The sequence below is a fragment of the Hyla sarda genome, chromosome 12 (assembly GCF_029499605.1).
Source record: "Hyla sarda isolate aHylSar1 chromosome 12, aHylSar1.hap1, whole genome shotgun sequence".
In the NCBI taxonomy this organism is placed as follows: Eukaryota; Metazoa; Chordata; class Amphibia; order Anura; family Hylidae; genus Hyla; species Hyla sarda.
This window is the reverse complement of record NC_079200.1, coordinates 30,459,718-30,480,020: the sequence shown is the minus strand read 5'-3', so window position 1 is coordinate 30,480,020 and position 20,303 is coordinate 30,459,718. Positions and strand designations below refer to the sequence as shown.

At 45.9% G+C, this 20,303-nt stretch overlaps 1 protein-coding gene across 2 annotated transcripts in view; it reads right to left on the bottom strand.

Annotated features, from left to right (window-relative positions):
* The window catches only part of MED24 (mediator complex subunit 24), an 85,099-nt gene that overhangs the window by 13,148 nt on the left and 51,648 nt on the right, over positions 1–20,303 (bottom strand). For both annotated transcript variants that reach the window (XM_056548359.1, XM_056548360.1), the window contains exons 21-23: positions 13,459–13,640; positions 13,274–13,367; positions 10,514–10,613 (exon numbers count right to left, since the gene is read on the bottom strand). In XM_056548359.1, the coding sequence (XP_056404334.1) occupies positions 10,514–10,613; positions 13,274–13,367; positions 13,459–13,640 (376 nt within the window). The remainder of the gene's footprint in view (positions 1–10,513; positions 10,614–13,273; positions 13,368–13,458; positions 13,641–20,303) is intronic.

The following is a 20,303-nucleotide window of genomic DNA, read 5'->3' as shown; positions in this document are numbered from 1 at the left end:
AGATTCAAGCTCAGTTTTCCTTTCCTACGAATTTGGTTTCCAAGTGGACGGCGCCACCTGCAGTTGATCCTCCAGTTTCTCGTCTGTTCAAATCTATTACCCTGCCTCTGGCGGACGCATCCTTTAACGATCCTGCGGACAAGAAGATCGAGAACTTGGCGAAATTTGCCTTTGAAGTGGCAGCTTTTTCCTCGCTACCCACCTTCGCATCCGCCTGGGTGGCAAAGGCAGTTTCGATTTGGGCTTCTCAGCTATGGCAGGGCATCCTGTCAGGCGTCCCATGGGAGGACTTGGTGGATCTCGCTCGCCAACTTTCTCAGGCCGGAGACCTGCTCTGTTTAGCAGCCTTGGAATCCACCCGATGCACGGCCTTTGTCTCGGGTAATTTGGTTGCGATTTGTTGTTCCATGTGGCTGAAAGCATGGGATGCAGATGCGGCTTCAAAGAAATCTCTAACAAAGTTACCTTTCTCAGGTTCTCGGCTCCTTGGGAAACAACTAGATGAAATTATTTCCAAAGCTACTGGATGTAAAAGTTCTCTGCTGCCTTAGAACAAACCTCGCCGCTCCGATCCCCGTCGGAAGGCGCCTTCCTTTAAGCCCTTTGCATCGGGTCGCCCTCCCAAGCAGGAGCACTACCAATCTCTGAAAGCCCCTTCTTTCAGGGCATGTCCTTCCTAGAAGTCAGGCAACCATTCTGGCAATTTCGCGGCAAAGTCCAGGAACTGTAAGCCTCCCTCCTCCTGAAGGGATGCCCCCACCCGTGTCCTCTTTTCGGGTGAGAGGGCGTCTGTCTCTTTTCCGGGATGTTTGGCTAGCACAGGTTCAGGACTCTGGATAGAGTTTGCTTCCCTTGGATTGTTTCTTCCGACCCCGCCCTCCTAGTTCCCCTTCTTTGGCGGTGGCCTTTTAGGTCACTTTAAGTACCCTCCTCGCTCAGGGAGTGATTGTGCCAGTTCCTCCAGGGGAGCCTTTTTCGGGGTTCTACTCGAATCTCTTTGTCGTCCCCAAGAAAGAGGGTTCTGCCTGCCCCATTCTAGACAGCAAGCTATTCAACCGCCATTTGCGGCTATGAATTTTCGCATGGAGTCCCTCCGTTCTGTGGTGGCATCCATGGATCAGGTGGAATTTCTTTATTCATTGGATATCCGGGATGCCTATCTGCAAATCCCCATTTTCCCCGCCCATCAGCGTTTCCTCCACTTCGCTGTCCGTGCGGGTCACTTTCAGTTTGTGGCTCTTCCTTTTGGCCTAGCTACGGCTCCCAGGGTTTTCACCAAAGTCATGGCGGCAGTGATTGCCATCCTTCGGGCCCGGGGGAGCTTGGTCCTCCCTTACCTAGACTATCTTTAGATCAAAGCTCTGTCCTGGTCCCAAAACTTGGAGAGCCTTCATCTCACGGTACAGACTCTGTCTGCCTTCGGTTGGGTGATCACCCAGGAAAAGTCCAACCTGTCTCCCTCCCATTCTCTTGTCTTTCTGGGTCTCCTTTTTGACACGGCGGCTGCCCATGTTAGTCTTCCGTTGGACAAGCGGCGCTCCCTGCAGAAGGGTGTCAGTCGCCTACGGTGCCTCTCTTGTTCCAATTCGCGTCTGTATGGAGGTACTGGGCCATGGAGGCGGTCCCTTTCGCCCAGTTCCGCTATTGTCCTCTCCTGCTGGCCATCTTGGCCCGATGGGACAAGTCGCCGTTTACTCTGGATCGCCGGATTCTCCTGCCCCCCTCAGTTCGTCGGTCTCTTCTGTGGTGCTCCACTCTCCCCTCCTTCTCCATGGGCGGTCGTTTCTTCCCCTCCACCGGCAGGTTGTCACGACCGATGCGAGTCTCCAGGGTTGGGGAGGTGTGTTTCAGGACCTGAAGGTCCAAGGTCACTAGTCCCCTCAGGAGGCTCACCTTCCCATCAATCTTCTGGAGTTCCATGCCATCTCCACTGGGAGATCCTCCTACAGGGTCGTCCGGTTCATGTCCAATCAGACAACACCACGGCAGTGGCATAGATCAATCGCCAGGGCGGCACGTGCAGCTGCTCGGTGATGGAAGAGGTCTCTAAGATTCTGCTCTGGGCCGAGACTAGCGTTTCCACCCTCTCCCCTATCCCCATTCCGGGTGTGGAGAGTTGGGAAGCGGACTTTCTCAGCCACTCCTCCGCAGATCCGGGGGAGTGGTCTCTCCATCCAGAGGCATTTGCGCAGGTCTGTCATCTTTGGGGGACCCCGGGCGTGGATCTTTTTGAGTCTTGCTACAACAGACACGTTCCTTGCTTTGTCGAGAGACCCTCTGGCGGTAGATGCACTTGTCATCCCATGGTCGTCCTTCCGTCTTCCTTACCTCTTTCCGCCTCTCCCTCTCCTGCCCAGGGTTCTGAGAAAACCCAAGGTGGAGGGCGTTTCCGCCATTCTGGTGGCTCCAGACTGGCCCAGACGCGCGTGGTACACTGATGTAATTCAGCTGGTCGCCGAAGTACCACTGCGTCTTCCAGTTCACCCCGATCTGATCTCCCAGGGTCCTCTCTGCCATCCCAGTTTACGGTCACTGCATTTGATGGCGTGGCAGTTGAAACCGCAGTTTTGAGAGCTCAGTGGTTTTCTTCTGGGGTGATTTGCACCATGGTTCGGGCTCGGAAGCCTTCCTTCGCTAGGATTTACCACCGTACTTGGCGGGCTTATTTCCGGTGGTGCGAGGCTCAGTCCGTCTCCCCGGTCGTTTTTTCCTTTCCGCGCCTTCTTGCTTTTTTGCAATCCGGCCTGGATCACCGCTTGGCACTCAGCTCTCTTAAAAGGTCAAGGGTCAGCCCTTTTCATTCTGTTTCTGCGGCAGTTGGCTTCCAATTCTCACGTTCACACCTTCGTGCAGGGCGTGGCCCATGCAGCGCCAATATTCAGGTCTCCCACTCCTTCTTGGGATCTCAACCTGGTGCTTAGCGCTTTGAGGGAGGCTCCGTTCGAACCTCTCCAGGACGCCTCTCTTCGTATCCTATTGTGGAAGGTCGCCTTCCTTATCGCTATTACTTCCATTAGGAGGGTCTCCGAGCTGGCGTCTCTCTTGTCACTCTCCGTTCTTGGTCCTGCATCAGGACAAGGTTGTTTTTCGGCTGCCTACCTCCTTCTCCCCCAATGTGGTTTCTCCCTTTCACATGAACGAGGAGATCGTTCTTCCTTCATTTTGTCCGGCTCCATTCAATGCTAAGGAGCGTTCCCTACATAGTCTGGACATTGTTCGAGCTGTCCGAATCTATCGTTCCTTCACCTCCTCGTTTCAGCAGGGTGACTCCTCCTTTGTGAGTCCAGAGGGTGGTCGCAAGGGTCTTCCAGTTTTAAAGGTGACCATTTCGCGGGGGATCCGTTTTGCCATCTCGGAATCAGTCGTAAAAGGAAGGTCCCACCTTTTCGGGTGACTGCGCATTCCAAGCGTTCCGTTGGGGCTTCTTGGGTGCTCCGCAATAGGACTTCGGCCTGGTCGTCCTTGCACAGTTTTACTAAATTCTACCAGGTACACACGTTTGCGTCAGTTGACGCTGGTTTGGGTCGTAAAGTGTTGCAGGCGGCAGTGGATCAGTCTTCTGCCCGATTCTGAGTTGGGTGTCAGCCTCCTAGTGGCAGCAAGATATACCCACGGTCTCTTTGTCCCCCAATGGATCCTCTGAGAAAGATTTTTTATTTGACAGTGCAGTGCTACAGGGGCTGTACAGTTCGTGTAGTTCATAATATACTGTCTGTACCTGTGTGTGACGGTGGTCTCACAATTCTTATGTGAATACCGCCCCAATATTTTAACAGCATACAAAATTACTCATGTCTTGGGATTTCCAAGGATGCAGTGCGTCAAGATGTGATATCACTAGTCAGGTGATCAGAGGGAGCCTGCCCTGCTTCAATTTTGCAACAGCTGTAGGCCCCAATTACAAAACACTGTTTCAATGGGTGGGGTGGCTGATGTGTGGGAGGAAGGAAAGTGAGCTCAAAATTTCAAGCATGGAACTGTGGGATGTGTAGTTTAGAGAACAAAATCAAACAGGAAATATTAAATGTTGGAGGTACGCCACCACGCCCCCTCCCGCAGACTTGCATTGAAGGGGCGTGGCGTGACATCACGGGCCGGGGCATGACATCGCGACCCCCTGCCGCCCGCACTTAGCGTTCTATACGATTGTCAGGTGCTGCACAGAGATTGCGGGGGTCCCAGCGGCAGGACCCCCGCGATCAGACATCTTATCCCCTATCCTTTGGATAGGGGATAAGATGTCTAGGGGCAGAGGAATCTCCTTTAAGGAATTCACCTTTTTCATGTGCCAGAGGACCCCCTGACTTATAGGGATCACAAGCAATGGTGCAGAGACATTTGCAGCACATGATTCCCTGGGGTGAAAGCTTCAGCCAGAAACAACGCAACATGTGCAGATGTAAGTATAAGATTTTATAAGAAAGCCTTATTATAGAGGCAAGTAACACTCATAGTGCTTCCAAGGCATGTGTCCACAGCTCAAACACTCACAGAAAGGATACCATCCATAAAATCTGGTCAGGATAGATGGAGAATTGCACAATAAGAAAGAAAGTGGAAATTGGACGCAGAGATGAAGTAGTTAGAAATATGGAACATGGGATTTTCTTTACAAATGACGATAGATCTACCTGCCAGGTCACGTGCCAAGACTGTAATCCAGGACTATTGTCTTCCCAGAGGGGAATTCTCAAGAGGCTGCGGCTGGGTGTGTCGCTACTACCACCAGGATGTTACATTAAATAATCTCAAAACTGTCAACGTGGGCTGAATGATAACCTGCTAGATAAAACATTTGTAATGGAGCGCACTCGCTTCTGTTTATGTAGATGAGTAATGTATAATAATAATAAAAGATATTATAAGAATAGCCAAGTAACTAAGATCTAAAACCCCCAAAAATGTTCTTCCGGGAAGCTCAGAGTTATAGGACAATATATTGCACTAAATGGGGTTGTCCAGATCTACATCACTGCGCCACTCTTGTCTGGTGTGGCAGCTCATGCTCAAGTAAATGGGGCCGAGCTGCAACAACAGATACAGACTGTGGGTGTGCCACTTCTGAAATAAAGCAGACATTTTTTCTATTATGAGTCTAACTATGGGTTAAAAAGGTCCAGCGAGTACTAGATTAATAACTCAGGAACAGATTCCAGTTACGGTGGTAAATTGGAGAATCAAGCTAAAAAGGACAACATGGCTCAATGCTGTTCTATAGCCGAGGGCGGTATTCCCCCAGGACAATGATGAGCTGCATGAGGAAGACAGAAAAGAAGGGGTGAAGGTATCCTGAAGTAAAAGGTGACCCTGCTCTGCAGACCATCAGTGTGACTAATTCTGGGATTAATATACTGTACTTAAATGTTGCGTTAACTCCTTCCTGCCTTACATTCTTGTCAAAAAGATTGAATTTTTGTTTATAAGTGATTTTGAGTCTCTTTTTTCTGAGGTGTCAGGAAAAATAAATAAGCATTGTTATTTGTCAGGAAAATATCCCATCTGGACCTGTGGCAATCCCTGAAGAGGAGAAAACACCATTGATTGACACAAATGGGAAGATTTCTCAAAACCTGTGCAGTTTAACCCCTTAAAGACACATGACGTTCTCATACGTCTTCATTTCAGAGTCCTTAAGGACTCATGACTTATGAGAACGTCATGAGCATTCCCGGCCCCCCGCAGCCATCTGGAGCGGAGCCGGTGCCCGATGCCTGATGAAATCGCTCAGCAGGCATCGCGGCATATCGCCCAGGGGGGTCATGATGACCCCCCCATGTTGGCGATGGCCGCAGGTCGCTGTGCAATTCAGCCCAGCGATCTGCGGCGGATTCCGGGTCAATCGGGTCTCCAGTGACCCGGAATTACTGGTTGATCAGGGCCGTCAGAGATGGCCCCGAACAGCCATAGCCAGCAGGGGTGAGGTGGCACTGGTGCCACCTCACGATCGCCCTAATTCGTCGGCCGGTTTACCGGCCGACCAATCAGGGCACCTGCTGCGGGTATCACTCCCGCAACCTGCTCCGCCCCTCTTCCAGAGGACGTGATCTGGTGCGGGACGTGGACCCCGGCAGCTGGGGACCCCGATCCCCGGCGTCCCTGTTGGGATCGGGGCCCCAGGAGTGGCGGCGGCGAGGGACTGACCTGAAGAGGAGTGGATCAGCAGTTGGAGGGGAGTGACAGCCTCCTGCTGTTGCTTGGCAACTGCTCCCAGCATGCAAAAAGGGCATGCTGGGAGCTGTAGTAATGCAACAGCAGGAGGCAGACCACCACAACTCCCAGCATTCCCTTATGGGCATGCTGGGACTTATAGTTTTGCAACAGCTGGAGGCACATTTTTTCTATGGAAAAGTGTACCTTCAGCTGTTGTATAACTACAACTCCCAGTTTGCACAAACAGCTAAAGTGCATGCTGGGAGTTGTAGTGGTTCATCTGCTGGTTGCATAACTTCAACTCCCAGCATGCCCGTTGGCTGTCGGTGACTGCTGACAGTTGTAGTTTTGCAACAGCTGAAGGCACACTGGTTGTGAAACACTGAGTTAGGTTACAAACTCAGTGATACATAACCAGTGTTCCTACAGCTGTTGCAAAACTAAAACTCTCAGCATGTACAGTCTGTCACAGTGCATGCTGGGAGTTGTAGTTTTGCAACAGCTGGATGTCCCTCCCCACCCAATGTGAATGTACAGGGTACACTCACATGGGCGGAGGTTTACAGTAAGTATCCGGCTGCAAGTTGCCAGCGAGAAACTACTGTGAACCCCCGCCCGTGTGACTGTACCCTAAATACACTACACTAACACAAAAAATAAAAAGTAAAAAACACTACATATACACATACCCCTACACAGCCCCCCTCCCCTCCCCAATAAAAAACGTCTGGTACGCCACTGTTTCCAAAACGGAGCCTCCAGCTGTTGCAAAACAACTACTCCCAGTATTACCAGACAGCCAATGACTGTCCAGGCATGCTGGGAGTTTTACAACAGCTGGAGGCACCCTGTTTGGGAATCACTGGCGTAGAATACCCCTATGACAGTGTTTCCCAAACCAGTCCTCAAGGCACACCAACATGCCGGGTTTTTTCAGTTACTCCATTGGAATAGAACAGGGAAAAATTAAAATCCTGGACTGTTGGTGTGCCTTGAGGACTGTTTTGGGAAACACTGCCCTATGTCCACACCTATGCAAGTCCCTAATTTAGACCTCAAATGCGCATGGCGCTCTCACTTTGGAGCCTGTCGTATTTCAAGGCAACAGTTTAGGGTCACATATGGGGTATCGCCGTACTCGGGAGAAATTGTGTTACAAATTTTGGTTTTATTTTCTGCTTTTACCCTTTTTAAAAATGTTAAATTTTTGGGAAAACAAGCATTTTAGGTAATTATTTTTTTTTTTTTTTACATATGCAAAAGTCATGAAACCCCTGTGGGGTATTAAGGTTCACTTTACCCCTTGTTACGTTCCCTGAGGGGTCTAGTTTCCAAAATAGTATGCCATGTGTTTATTTTTTTTTGCTGTTCTGGCACCATAGGGGCTTCCTAAATGCGGCATGCCCCCAGAGCAAAATTTGCTTTCAGAAAGCCAAATGTGACTCCTTCTCTTCTGAGATCTGCAGTGCGCCAGCAGAGCACTTTTCACCCCCATATGGGGTGTTTTCTGAATCGGGAGAAATTGGGCTTCAAATTTTGGGGGGTATTTTCTGCTATTACCCTTTTTAAAAATGTAAAATTTTTGGGAAACCAAGCATTTTTTTTTTACATATGCAAAAGTCATGAATCACCTATGGGGTATTAAATCAAAAGCGAATGACCAGGGAGTCAGGAGTATTAAGGATCACTTTACCCCTTGTTATGTTCCCCGAGGGATCTAGTTTCCAAAATGGTATGCCATGTGTTTTTTTTTTTTTGCTGTTCTGGTCCCATAGGGGCTTCCTAAAGGTGACATGCCCCCAAAAACCATTTGTCGTTCTTTCCCTTCTAAGCCCTCTACTGCGCCCGCCGAACACTTTACATAGACATATGAGGTATAAGCACATACCTCATAAAAAAATTGGGTTTCAAATACAAGTAAAAATTTTCTCCTTTTGACCCCTTGCAAAAATTCAAAAATTGGGTCTACAAGAACACGCGAGTGTAAAAAATGAAGATTGTGAATTTTCTCCTTCACTTTGCTGCTACTCCTGTGAAACACCTAAAGGGTTAAAACGCTGACTGAATGTCATTTTGAATACTTTGGGGGGTGCAGTTTTTATAATGGGGTCATTTGTGGGGTATTTCTAATATGAAGACCCTTCAAATCCACTTCAAAACTGAACTGGTCACTGAAGAATAGTGAGTTTGAAAATTTTGTAAAAACTTTGAAAATTGCTGCTGAACTTTGAAGCCCTCTGGTGTCTTCCAAAAGTAAAAACTCATAAATTTTATGATGCAAACATAAAGTAGACATATTGTATATGTGAACCAAAAAAAAAAAAATGTATTTTGAATATCCATTTTCCTTACAAGCAGAGAGCTTCAAAGTTAGAAAAATGCTAAATTTTCAATTTTTTCATAAAATTTTGGGATTTTTCACCAAGAAAGGATGCATGTTACGACATAAATGTACCACTATGTTAAAAAATATGTCACAAAAAAAAAATCTCGGAATCAGAATGATAACTAAAAGCATTCCAGAGTTATTAATGTTTAAAGTGACAGTGGTCAGAATTGCAAAAAATGGCCGAGTCCTTAAGGTGACAAAGGGCTAAGTCCTTAAGGGGTTAAAAGTGTTTTGATAAATCTCCCCAATAAATATTTGAAATTTAGAATAGTCAATTTCGAACTGCACCTTTTACACCTGCGCTTACTTGGAAATCTCCAAGGCGGATTTTATCATTAGTTTTACCCTGTTTTTTTTGGTAGTAAAAAGTCACAGTGACGAGTGCCGCCTATTTTTATGCCTTTATTTGAATTGTTGCTATGGGCCTTAATAGCCGAGCACCCTGTACATCCCTGCTAAAAGACACTTATTATAAACAGTGGGTGGTGCTGACGTGTCTGTTCTCTTCTTGTTGTTTATTTTTATTGGAGTGTAGGAATACCCCTTTAAAAAACTGTCCAAACCAAACCTAGCTTTTTGTTTTAATGGTGAACTAGTAACTCCATCCAACCGTCAAATCTGAATAGCAGTAATCGGTAAAGCCACATACATGACCGGATGAGAATAATAGTTACACATCTCCAACCAGATTTACCTCTCATTATATTAAGAGAGGTAAATCTGGCGCCGCCATACTGAGAAAGAGGCAGAAGCAGATGGCTCTGTACGTTGTGCTGTGGCTGTGGCTGTGTTGGGTTACTGCCGTTTCATACCCCATTCACTTCAATGAGAGCTGAGCAGCAGTAACCCAGCCTCCTCCCTACACAATGTATGGAGCAGTCTGCTTCTTGCTCTGTTCAATGTTTATATGCTGGGGCACACAGCTGATTGGCAGTAGTGAAGGATATTGACACCCCACTGATCTGGTATTGATGGCCTATCCTAAATATAAAGCCCCCTTATCCAAGGCACCTCATTTAAAAAGGGGTACTCCACTGGAAAAAAAAACTTTTTTTAAAATCAACTGGTGCCAGAAAGTTAAACAGATTTGTAAATTACTAAAAGTAAAAAAGAAACAACAGTGGCACCGATACCTTAGGCCTCCTAAGACCACGAGATGGAGACGGCGTCCCGCTAGTCTGGAAATCCACCCTGGCAACGGAGGTGCTAGGACAATAAAGACCGTAGTCACCAAATAGTAGTAAATAAAGAAAAAAGGTGTCCTGCACTCACCGCTTCAGTCCAGGTAATCCTGCTCCCATCTCGGGTCACGACTCGAACACGGAGGACATGGATAGTGGAGCGCTCAGAGTCGCCTCTGAGCGCTCCACTATCCATGTCCTCCGCGTTCGAGTCGTGACCCGAGATGGGAGCAGGATTACCTGGACTGAAGCGGTGAGTGCAGGACACCTTTTTTCTTTATTTACTAAGATTTGTAAATGACTTCTATTTAGAAATCGTAATCCTTCCAGTACTTATCAGCTGCTGTATACTACAGAGGAAGTTCTTTTGGTTTTGAATTTCCTTTCTGTCTGACCACAGTGCTCTCTGCTGACACCTCTTTCCATTTTAGGAACTGTTCAGAGTAGGAGAAAATCCCCATAGTAAACTTATCCTGCTCTGGACAGTTCCTAAAATGGACAGAGGTGTCAGCAGAGAGCACTGTGGTCAGACAAAGAAAATTTAAATAGAAAAGAACTTCCTGTGGAGCATATAGCAGTTGAAAAATACTGGAAGGATTAAGATTTTTAAATAGAAGTCATTTACAAATCTGTTTAACTTTCTGGCACCAGTTGATAAAAAAAAAAAAAAAAAAAAAAGTTTTCCAGCGGCATACCCCTTTAATACATAAGGATCCGTCCACTGTTAGAAGCAGCCCTCTGCAAGCAGCATGGTAGAGAGAGTAACCGCATGTGTAGGGAGGGTTCTACTTACTGGGGTTGGCTTGCACTGAATGTTCCTCCTCATTGGAGCTGAGAAGACGCATCAGCTTAGATTGCTGGTTGTCATCCAGAGGAAACAGGCAGCTGTAATCCTACAAGGAAGAAAATATTGTTTAACCAGTTGCACAAGTAGCTTTTGTGGTATGTTAATCACTCAGGACTATTCTATAGCATCAGGAACCGCGATGAGACATATCTGTATCCTTCAATGCTGAAAGTGTGGGCTTTCATAAGAACGTCTTATTGTACCGGCACGTGACACTTTCATATCTCAGGACTTCCGGAATACCGCCCCTTGCCTGCAGCTGAAGTGCTGCCTAGAGCAGTGCTTCCCAACCAGAGTGCCTCCAGCTGTTCCAAAACTACAACTCCCAGCATGTCCGGACAGCCGAAGGCTGTCCGGGCATGCTGGGAGTTGTAGTTTTGCAACAGCTGGAGGCACCCTGGTTGGGAAGCACTGGCCTAGAGAATCACAACGAAATCCCTACAGGTTAGGAGGAGAATTGTGCAATGGGTAAGAAAGAGGAAATTGGCAGCCGATATGTAACAATCAGAAATATGGGACTTAGGATTTCATTTATTCTTGACGGGGATTTTTAAAAACAATCCATTGTCCTAATAATGGAATTTTTTTTTCTTTGTACACAAGGGTTAGGAAGAGCGCTAAATCTTTATTCCTATTCAGACATTAGAATAATCTGGACACCCATCGTGACTGCAGGGACATCGTAAACATGCAGCTGGATGGTCACTGCGCAAATGCAGGATTTTCAAATAGGGCTGGGCGGTATGGCCAAATATGTGTATCATGGTATTTTTTGTAACTTATGGCGGTTCCACGGTATAGAACATATAAAATATTCACCATCCCCTATGTGGGGAGGGGGGAAAACCCACCCACACTGGGGAGCAACACCCAAAACTAGAGACCCACCCATAAAACTAAAAAACTTTTTGTACTCTTTAAAAAGGGGAATTTCCTGTTATACACACAGTGATTTTTAAAATGTTGAGTCAGTGTATTATCTCCAATATTCTCTATGTCCATCAATTAATGCTTTCTTCTATCTGTTAGGAGATCTGCCCTTTTACTGCTCTTGTTCACTTTTCAGTTCATATAGGCATAGGGCTTCACTCCAATAGATTAAGGGAGAACACTGGCTGGATTAAAATCAGATGCCTGCCCTGACGTTTCGCTAGTAGAAACTAGCTTTCTTTAGGGGTTGGGCGGGGACGCACACTTTGGGCCAGGTGGGCAGATTGTTCATGGCTAGACATGGGGGTAGGATCCCGTTGCATATTCTGGAAATTAGAGCGCTTACCAGACCTCCAGACGAATCTCCCACTGCTAGACTCCTATGCAGATTGTGGGGACGGGTTAAGGCTATTCTCGGTCTGGGGGACTACACTAAGTTCACTCCCCTGTGGCATAATCCAGGTCTACAAGAATTGTCCACCTTCCATGATGCTGTGTTTTGGGAGACCAAGGGGGTGTGTACCCTTGACCACTTGTGTACTAATGGTGTATTTAAATCATTTGGGGATCTCCAGAGTGAGCTCGGTCTGTCTCGTTCCTCCTTTTTTAGATACCTGCAACTTCGCCATGTGTATGAGGGGCAGGGCAGGGCAGGCTGGGATCGCTGGAGGTTCGGTCAAATGGGGTCTTGGATTCGGTGGTCACCAAGAGGGAGTTGGCAGATGTCATTTCCTGGCTATATCGGGAACTTCTTAGTTATTATGCTGGATTTCCTCTGGTGGTGCGGGGTAGGTGGGAGGCTGATGTCGGCCCCGTGACTGATGATGAATGGACTATTATATTGGCCCTCACCCCCTTCCTCTCTGTATTGGAGGCGAATTGTCTGTCTCAGCTGTATTTGCTACACAGGGTGTACAAGACCCCAGCACTCTTACATAGAATAGGATTACGTAAGGACTCTGCCTGTCCTAGGTGTGGTCAACTGAATGCACATCTACTACACATGATGTGGGACTGTCCGTACCTTATACCTTTCTGGAGGGATGTACTACTCTTAATACACAGGGTATACAGGATTACTTTGTTTGTTGGTATATGTGAAACTGCTGTTTAATTTGAAAAACTGCTTTAATAAAAATTATCTGATTTAAAAAAAAAAAAAAAAAAAAAGAAACTAGCTTTCTCCGTAACATGATGTCCCTTTGAGAAAGCTGGTTTCTACTAGCGAAATGTCAGGGCAGGCATCTGATTTTAATCCAGCCAGTGTTCTCCCTTAATCTATTGGAGTGAAGCCCTATGTCTATATGAACTAAAAAGTGATCAAGAGCAGTAAAAAGGGCAGATCCCCTAACAGATAGAAGAAAGCACCAATTGATGGGCATGGAGAATATTGGAGACAATACACTGACTGAAGATTTTAAAAATCACTGTGTACAATAGGGAATTCCCTTTTTTAAAGAGTATTTAAAAAAAATATGTTTTAAGGGTGGATCTAGTTTTGGGTGTTGATCCCCAGGGGGGTGGGTCTTTCCCCCTCCCCACATAGGGGATTGGTGAATATATTGTTCATCCTGAGACCTGTCAGGGATAATTGTTTGGTTGGAAACACGAAGAACCACTCCATGGCCGTCCACTAAGTCACTCAGCACAGCTTTACTAGAAGTGCAGTGTTCCCTTTAAAAGGAATATATAGCTATCTATCTCTGGCATTACTCTGTTCCTCTTTCACAATAATGATGTCTTACGAGTTGACAATTGATCATTGTTGCTACGTACCTCAATGTCTTCTCTGTGCCTCTTCCTCTGTCGGGGGGATGGCTGTCCCTTATTATGGGTGGCATATGATGTCATGGCGCACCAAACAGACAATCTGAAATAAAAGATCATAATCACGACACAGAGTGAATCAATGGTGGCACACATACCGTGCAGGAGGTCATAACTAAGAGGTTTGTACTCACTTTGCCAGTGCCCGGCCCGGCGGGTCCATCAGCGTGTGCCATTTGGAAGAATCAGTTAACAGGGAAGGTAATACATGTCCTAGGAGAGTTAGTGTGAGCTGCTGCATGTCCAGACAGAAGATGGCGTATAGAAGCTCCACCGCTCGTACAGCAAATTCCATCCGAGTTTCTTTAAGCAGCTCCTGCGGAGAGGAGAGGGAATGTTCACATGTCAGGCATGAAAGCTTTTGCCCCCTTATACACTTCACATTGTCATTTCTTTAGACCAGGGTTTCCCAACCAGAGTGCCTCCAGCTGTTGCAAAACTACCTCATGTAGTATGCTGGGAGTTGTAGTTTTGCAACAGCTGGAGGCTCCCTGGTTGAGAAAGTCTGGTCTAGACTTAACCCCTTAAGGACCACAGGTTTTAGTTTTTTCCTCACCACCTTCTAAAAATCACAACGCTTTCAATTTTGCACCTACAGACTCATATGAGGGCTTAATTTTTGCGCCACCAATTGTACTTTATAATGACATCAATCATTTCACCACAAAATTTACAGCGAACCCAGAATAAAAATATTTCTGGGGAAAAATTGAAAACTACATGCAGGAAAATTTGTATGTTTAGGTTGACCTCTTCTGACCTCTAACTTTTTTATTTTTCCGTATATGTGGTGGTATAAGGACTAATTTTTTGCGCCGTGATCTAAAGTTTTTATCGGTACCATGATTGTTTTGTTCTGACTTTTTGATCACTTTTTATAATTTTTTTTAGGGTATTCATAGTGACCAAAAATACGCAATTTTGGACTTAGGATTTTTTTTTTTACGTGTACGCCATTGACCGTGTGGTTTAATTAACATATTTTTATAGATCGGACATTTCCGCACGTGGCGATACCACATGTTTATTTTTATTTTCATTTTTTTTTATTATGGGAAAAGGGGGGCGATTCAAACTTTTATTTAGGAAGGGGTTGAATCACTTTTTTTTATTTTTTTTATTTTTTTTAAACACACTATATTTACACTTTTTTTTTGGCCCCCATAGGGGACTATTACTTGCAATACTTTGATTGCATACACTGAACAATACTATGCCATAGCATAGCATTCAACAATGTAACCTGCGCTTTATTGCTCAAGCCTGGATCTCAGGCTTGGAGCAATAAAACACTGATCGGACAGCGTGGAGCACCGTAAGGCACCTTCCGCTGTTCTCTCAGCTGTTCAGGATGCCACGATTTCACCGCGACGGTCCCGAACAGCTCCGCTGAGCTAACCAGCAGCGAATTCTCCTGGTTTAGACGCCGCAATAAACTCTGATCGTGGTGTCTAAAGGGTTAATACCGGACATCAGCCTGATTGGCGATGTCCGGTATTAGCCACAGATCCTGGTTGCCGATACCAATCGGGACCCACAGATACGAACCGCGCTCAGTTCTGAGCACGTTTCACATTATGGGAAAATATACGTCCGTGGTCCTTAATTGGTTAATGGTATATACATCATGATCCATGCAAGGCTGTGCAAGAGCTGGGGAGCAAAAAGAATATGCATAAAAATGAAACTGTAATTCCTTGGCAGATACTCTGAGGGGAAGATATGGAGTATTAAAGGGGTTATCCAGCATTAGAAAAATAGAGCCGATTTCTTCACATAACAGCACCACATCTGTCCTCAGGTTGTGTGAGGTATAGCAGCTCACTTGTATTGAAGTGAACGAAGCCAAGTTGTAATACCACACACAACCTAAGGGCAGGTGTGGCGATTTTCTTTCAGAAAAAAGTAGCTCTGCTTTTCTATTCCTGGAGAACCTCTTTAGGGTATGTTCACACGTACGCAGATTTGATGCGCAGGATTTTCTGCTGCAGATTTCAATGTAAACTAAATGACTGAACACAGCTTCTAATCTGCAGTTACAAATCTTGCGCATAAAATCTGAGCAGGATCTATGTGTGAACATACCCTTAAAGGTGTATGGCAGGAGGTTTTTTTTCGGGCTTTGAGTCCATGATGGGAAGTCATAATACTGTGTAATTTGTTTCTATTACCTTTGTCCGATTTTCATGCACAGGACCCACACTTTTTATTTTACTGTTGTCTCTGACCTTTCCCAGCATTCCATGCCTCCAGAGACAATGTCTTAACCCCTTAAGGACGCAGGACGTAAATGTACGTCCTGGTGAGGTGGTACTTAACGCACCAGGACGTACATTTACGTCCTAAGCATAACCGCGGGCATCGGAGCGATGCCCGTGTCATGCGCGGCTGATCCCGGCTGCTGATCGCAGCCAGGGACCCGCCGGCAATGGCCGACGCCCGCGATCTCGCGGGCGTCCGCCATTAACCCCTCAGGTGCCGGGATCAATACAGATCCCGGCATCTGCAGCAGTTCGCCATTTAAATGAACGATCGGATCGCCCGCAGCGCTGCTGTGGGGATCCGATCATTCATAACGCCGCACGGAGGTTCCCTCACCTTCCTCCGTGCGGCTCCCGGCGTCTCCTGCTCTGGTCTGTGATCGAGCAGACCAGAGCAGGAGATGACCGATAATACTGATCTGTTCTATGTCCTATACATAGAACAGATCAGTATTAGCAATCATGGTATTGCTATGAATAGTCCCCTATGGGGACTATTCAAGTGTAAAAAAAAAAAGTAAAAAAATGTAAAAGTTAAAAAAAAAGTGAAAAACCCCCTCCCCCAATAAAAAAGTAAAACGTCCGTTTTTTCCTATTTTACCCCCAAAAAGCGTAAAAAACATTTTTTATGGACATATTTGGTATCGCCGCGTGCGTAAATGTCCGAACTATTAAAATAAAATGTTAATGATCCCGTACGGTGAACGGCGTGAACGAAAAAAAATTTAAAAAGTCCAAAATTCCTACTTTTTTAATACATTTTATTAAAAAAAATATTATAAAAAATGTATTAAAAGTTTTTTATATGCAAATGTGGTATCAAAAAAAAGTACAGATCATGGCGCAAAAAATGAGCCCCCATACCGCCACTTATACGGAAAAATAAAAAAGTTAGAGGTCATCAAAATAAAGGGATTATAAACGTACTAATTTGGTTAAAAAGTTTGTGATTTTTTTTAAGCGCAACAATAATATAAAAGTATATAATAATGGGTATCATTTTAATCGTATTGACCCTCAGAATAAAGAGCACGTCATTTTTACCATAAATTGTACGGCGTGAAAACAAAATCTTCCAAAATTAGCAAAATTGCGTTTTTCGTTTTAATTTCCCCACAAAAATAGTGTTTTTTGGTTGCGCCATACATTTTATGATATAATGAGTGATGTCATTACAAAGGACAACTGGTCGCGCAAAAAACAAGCCCTCATACTAGTCTGTGGATGAAAATATAAAAGAGTTATGATTTTTAGAAGGCGAGGAGGAAAAAATGAAAACGTAAAAATTTAATTGTCAGTCCTTAAGGCCAAAATGGGCTGAGTCCTTAAGGGGTTAAAGGGTACCTCTCATCAAATAAACTTTTGATATATTTTAGATCAATGAATGTTGAATAACTTTCCAATAGCATGTTAATGAAAAATATGCTTCTTTCTATTGTATTTTTCCCGATCAGTCCTGTCAGCAAGCATTTCTGACTCATGCTGGAGTCCTAAACACTCAGAGCTGCCAGCCTGCTTTGTTCACAGCCAAACAGGCTGTGAACAAAGCAGGCTGGCAGCTCTGAGTGTTCTCCTTTGTGAACAAAGCAGACTGGCAGCTCGTAGTGTTTAGGACTCCAGCATGAGTCTGAAATGCTTGCTGCCAGGACTGGTAGGGAGACCCCTAGTGGTCATTTCTTCAAAGTGGAAAATTAAATAGAAAGAAGCATATTTTTTTTAATAACATGCAATTGTAAAGTTATTCTGCATACATTAATCTATAATATATCAAAAGTTTTTTTGATGAGAGGTACCCTTTAAGTCACATGGTCTCCAGGGGGCATGGCTATGCTGAAGCGGGTAGGTGGATAGCATTATTTTAGTAAATCCCTGCCACCTTGTTATTGCCCCACCCACTGCAACATAGCCCTGCCCCCGCCACAAGACCATGTGACTAATTATTCATTGTCTGAGGCCGCATGGCATGCTGGGAAATTTCCGGTCAGAGACAAAAGAAAAAAAAAATTTGCACTACAACACTTCTAGGTGTTGGTGCTGTGCATGAAAACAGAACAAATCAGTGCACAGAGGTAATAGAAGCGTATTACACAGGTATATGACTTGGCATCATGGGCTCAAATGCTGAAGAAAAATAAATCCTGGAATACCCCTTGAAAGGGGATGTGCAATTTTGAAAATGCTGCTTTAGGATTTTAAATTACTAGATGAGCTACAGATAATCCTGGAATACTTCTTTAGGGTATGTTCACACTGAGGAATTCAAGAGGAATTCACGAGAATTTTTTTTTACCATTGAGTTAAGGTATGTTCACACTACAGAGTGTGAACGGAATCTCCGCTCGCAGAATTCCGCGAGCGGAGATTCAGCCCGGCAGCTGACGGCGGCGGTAGGACCGTGCGGCACTGCGCCGTCACCACTGACGGCTATGCAGTACTCGTGGACTTCCACGCAAAGAATGAACATGTTCTTTCTTTGCGAGGAACAATTTCAGAGGCAGAATTGTCCGCCGCTGAAATTCCGCAGCGTGAACAGGTCTCGCGGAAACCCATTCACACTAATGTTAAATTCACACCGCGGAACTCCGCGGGAATTCTGTAGTGTGAACGTACCCTTCTATTGAATTCTGCTAGTGGATTCTGCTTGAAGAATGAACATGTTCTTTCTTCAAGCGGAACTGAATTCAGTGTCAGAATTCAGCGAGCAGAATTTACTCAGTTTGAACTGAGAAGCGGCAAATACATTGGAGTGAATGAAAAATAAATTGCTGAATAATTTCAAGCTGAAAAAGCTAGCGGAATTACTCAAGGAAATGCCCATTATAAGGAGGGCATGTCAGCCATCCTAGAGTTTATGATTACCGTATATACTCGAGTATAAGCCGACCCGAGTATAAGCCGAGACCCCTAATTTCAACCCAAAATCCCAGGAAAAGTTATTGACTCGAGTATAAGCCTAGGGTGGGAAATACCTCATCCCCCCCTGTCATCATCCAGACCCGTCATTAACATCCTCATCATCATCCCCTTGTCATCATCCCACACATCCCCCCTTCATCATCCCCTTATTATCCCACACATCCCCCCTTCATCATCCCCTTATCATCCCACACATCCCCCCTTCATCATCCCCTTGTCATCATCCCACACATCCCCCCTTCATCATCCCCTTATCATCCCACACATCCCCCCCTTCATCATCCCCTTATCATCCCGCACATCCCCCCTTCATCATCCCCTTATCATCCCCCCCCCCCTTCATCATCCCCACCCCCCTTCATCATCCCCACACCCCCCCTTCATCATCCTCTTCTCATCATTCGCCCTCAGTGGTCTTCAACCTGCGGACCTCCAGAGGTTTCAAAACTACAACTCCCAGCAAGCCCGGGCAGCCATCGGCTGTCCGGGCTTGCTGGGAGTTGTAGTTTTGAAACCTCCGGAGGTCCGCAGGTTGAAGACCACTGCGGCCTTCAACATCATCCAGCCCCCCTCTCACCCCCTTTAGTTCTGAGTACTCACCTCCGCTCGGCGCTGGTCCGGTCCTGCAGGGCTGTCCGGTGGCGAGGTGGTCCGGTGGGATAGTGGTTCCGGGCTGCTATCTTCACCGGGGGCGCCTCTTCTCCGCGCTTCCGGCCCGGAATAGAGGCGTTGCCTTGACAATGACGCAGAAGTACGTTGGCAATGAACGCACCTCTGCGTCGTTGTCACGGCAACGTGACTATTCTGAGGCCGGGCCCGAAGCGCTTAGAAGAGGCCTCCCCGGTGAAGATAGCAGCCCGGAACCAGTATCCCACCGGACCACCTCCTCACCGGACAGTCCTGCAGGACCGGACCAGCGCCGAGCGGAGGTGAGTACTCAGAACTAAAGGGGGTGAGAGGGGGCTGGATGATGTTGAAGGCCGCAGTGGTCTTCAACCTGCGGACCTCCGGAGGTTTCAAAACTACAACTCCCAGCAAGCCCGGACAGCCGATGGCTGCCCGGGCTTGCTGGGAGTTGTAGTTTTGAAACCTCTGGAGGTCCGCAGGTTGAAGACCACTGCGGGTGGGGGAGTTCACTCGAGTATAAGCCGAGGGGGGTGTTTTCAGCACGAAAAATCGTGCTGAAAAACTCGGCCTATACTCGAGTATATACGGTATGTTTAAGTTTATACATTTTGTAACAATATTTTCCCAAAATGAACTATTCTGGAGCAGCATATACACACACACACACACACACACACATAATATATAAATATATATATACATACACATACATTTACAGTCATGGCCGTAAATGTGAGCACCCCTGAAATTTTTCCAGAAAATGAAGTATTTCTCACAGAAAAGGATTTCAGTAACACATGTTTTTCTATACACATGTTTATTCCCTTTGTGTGTATTGGAACTAAACCAAAAAAGGGAGGAAAATAAGCAAATTGGACATAATGTCACCAAACTCCAAAAATGGGCTGGACAAAATTATTGGCACCCTTAACTTAATATTTGGTTGCACACCCTTTGGAAAACATAACTGAAATCAGTGGCTTCCTATAACCATCAATAAGCTTCTTACACCTCTCAGCCAGAATGTTGGACCACTCCTCCTTTGCAAACTGCTCCAAGTCTCTCTTATTGGAAGGCGCCTTTTCCCAACAGCAATTTTAAGATCTCTCCACCGGTGTTCAATGGGATTTACATCTGGACTCATTGCTGCCACTTCAGAACTCTCCAGCGCTTTG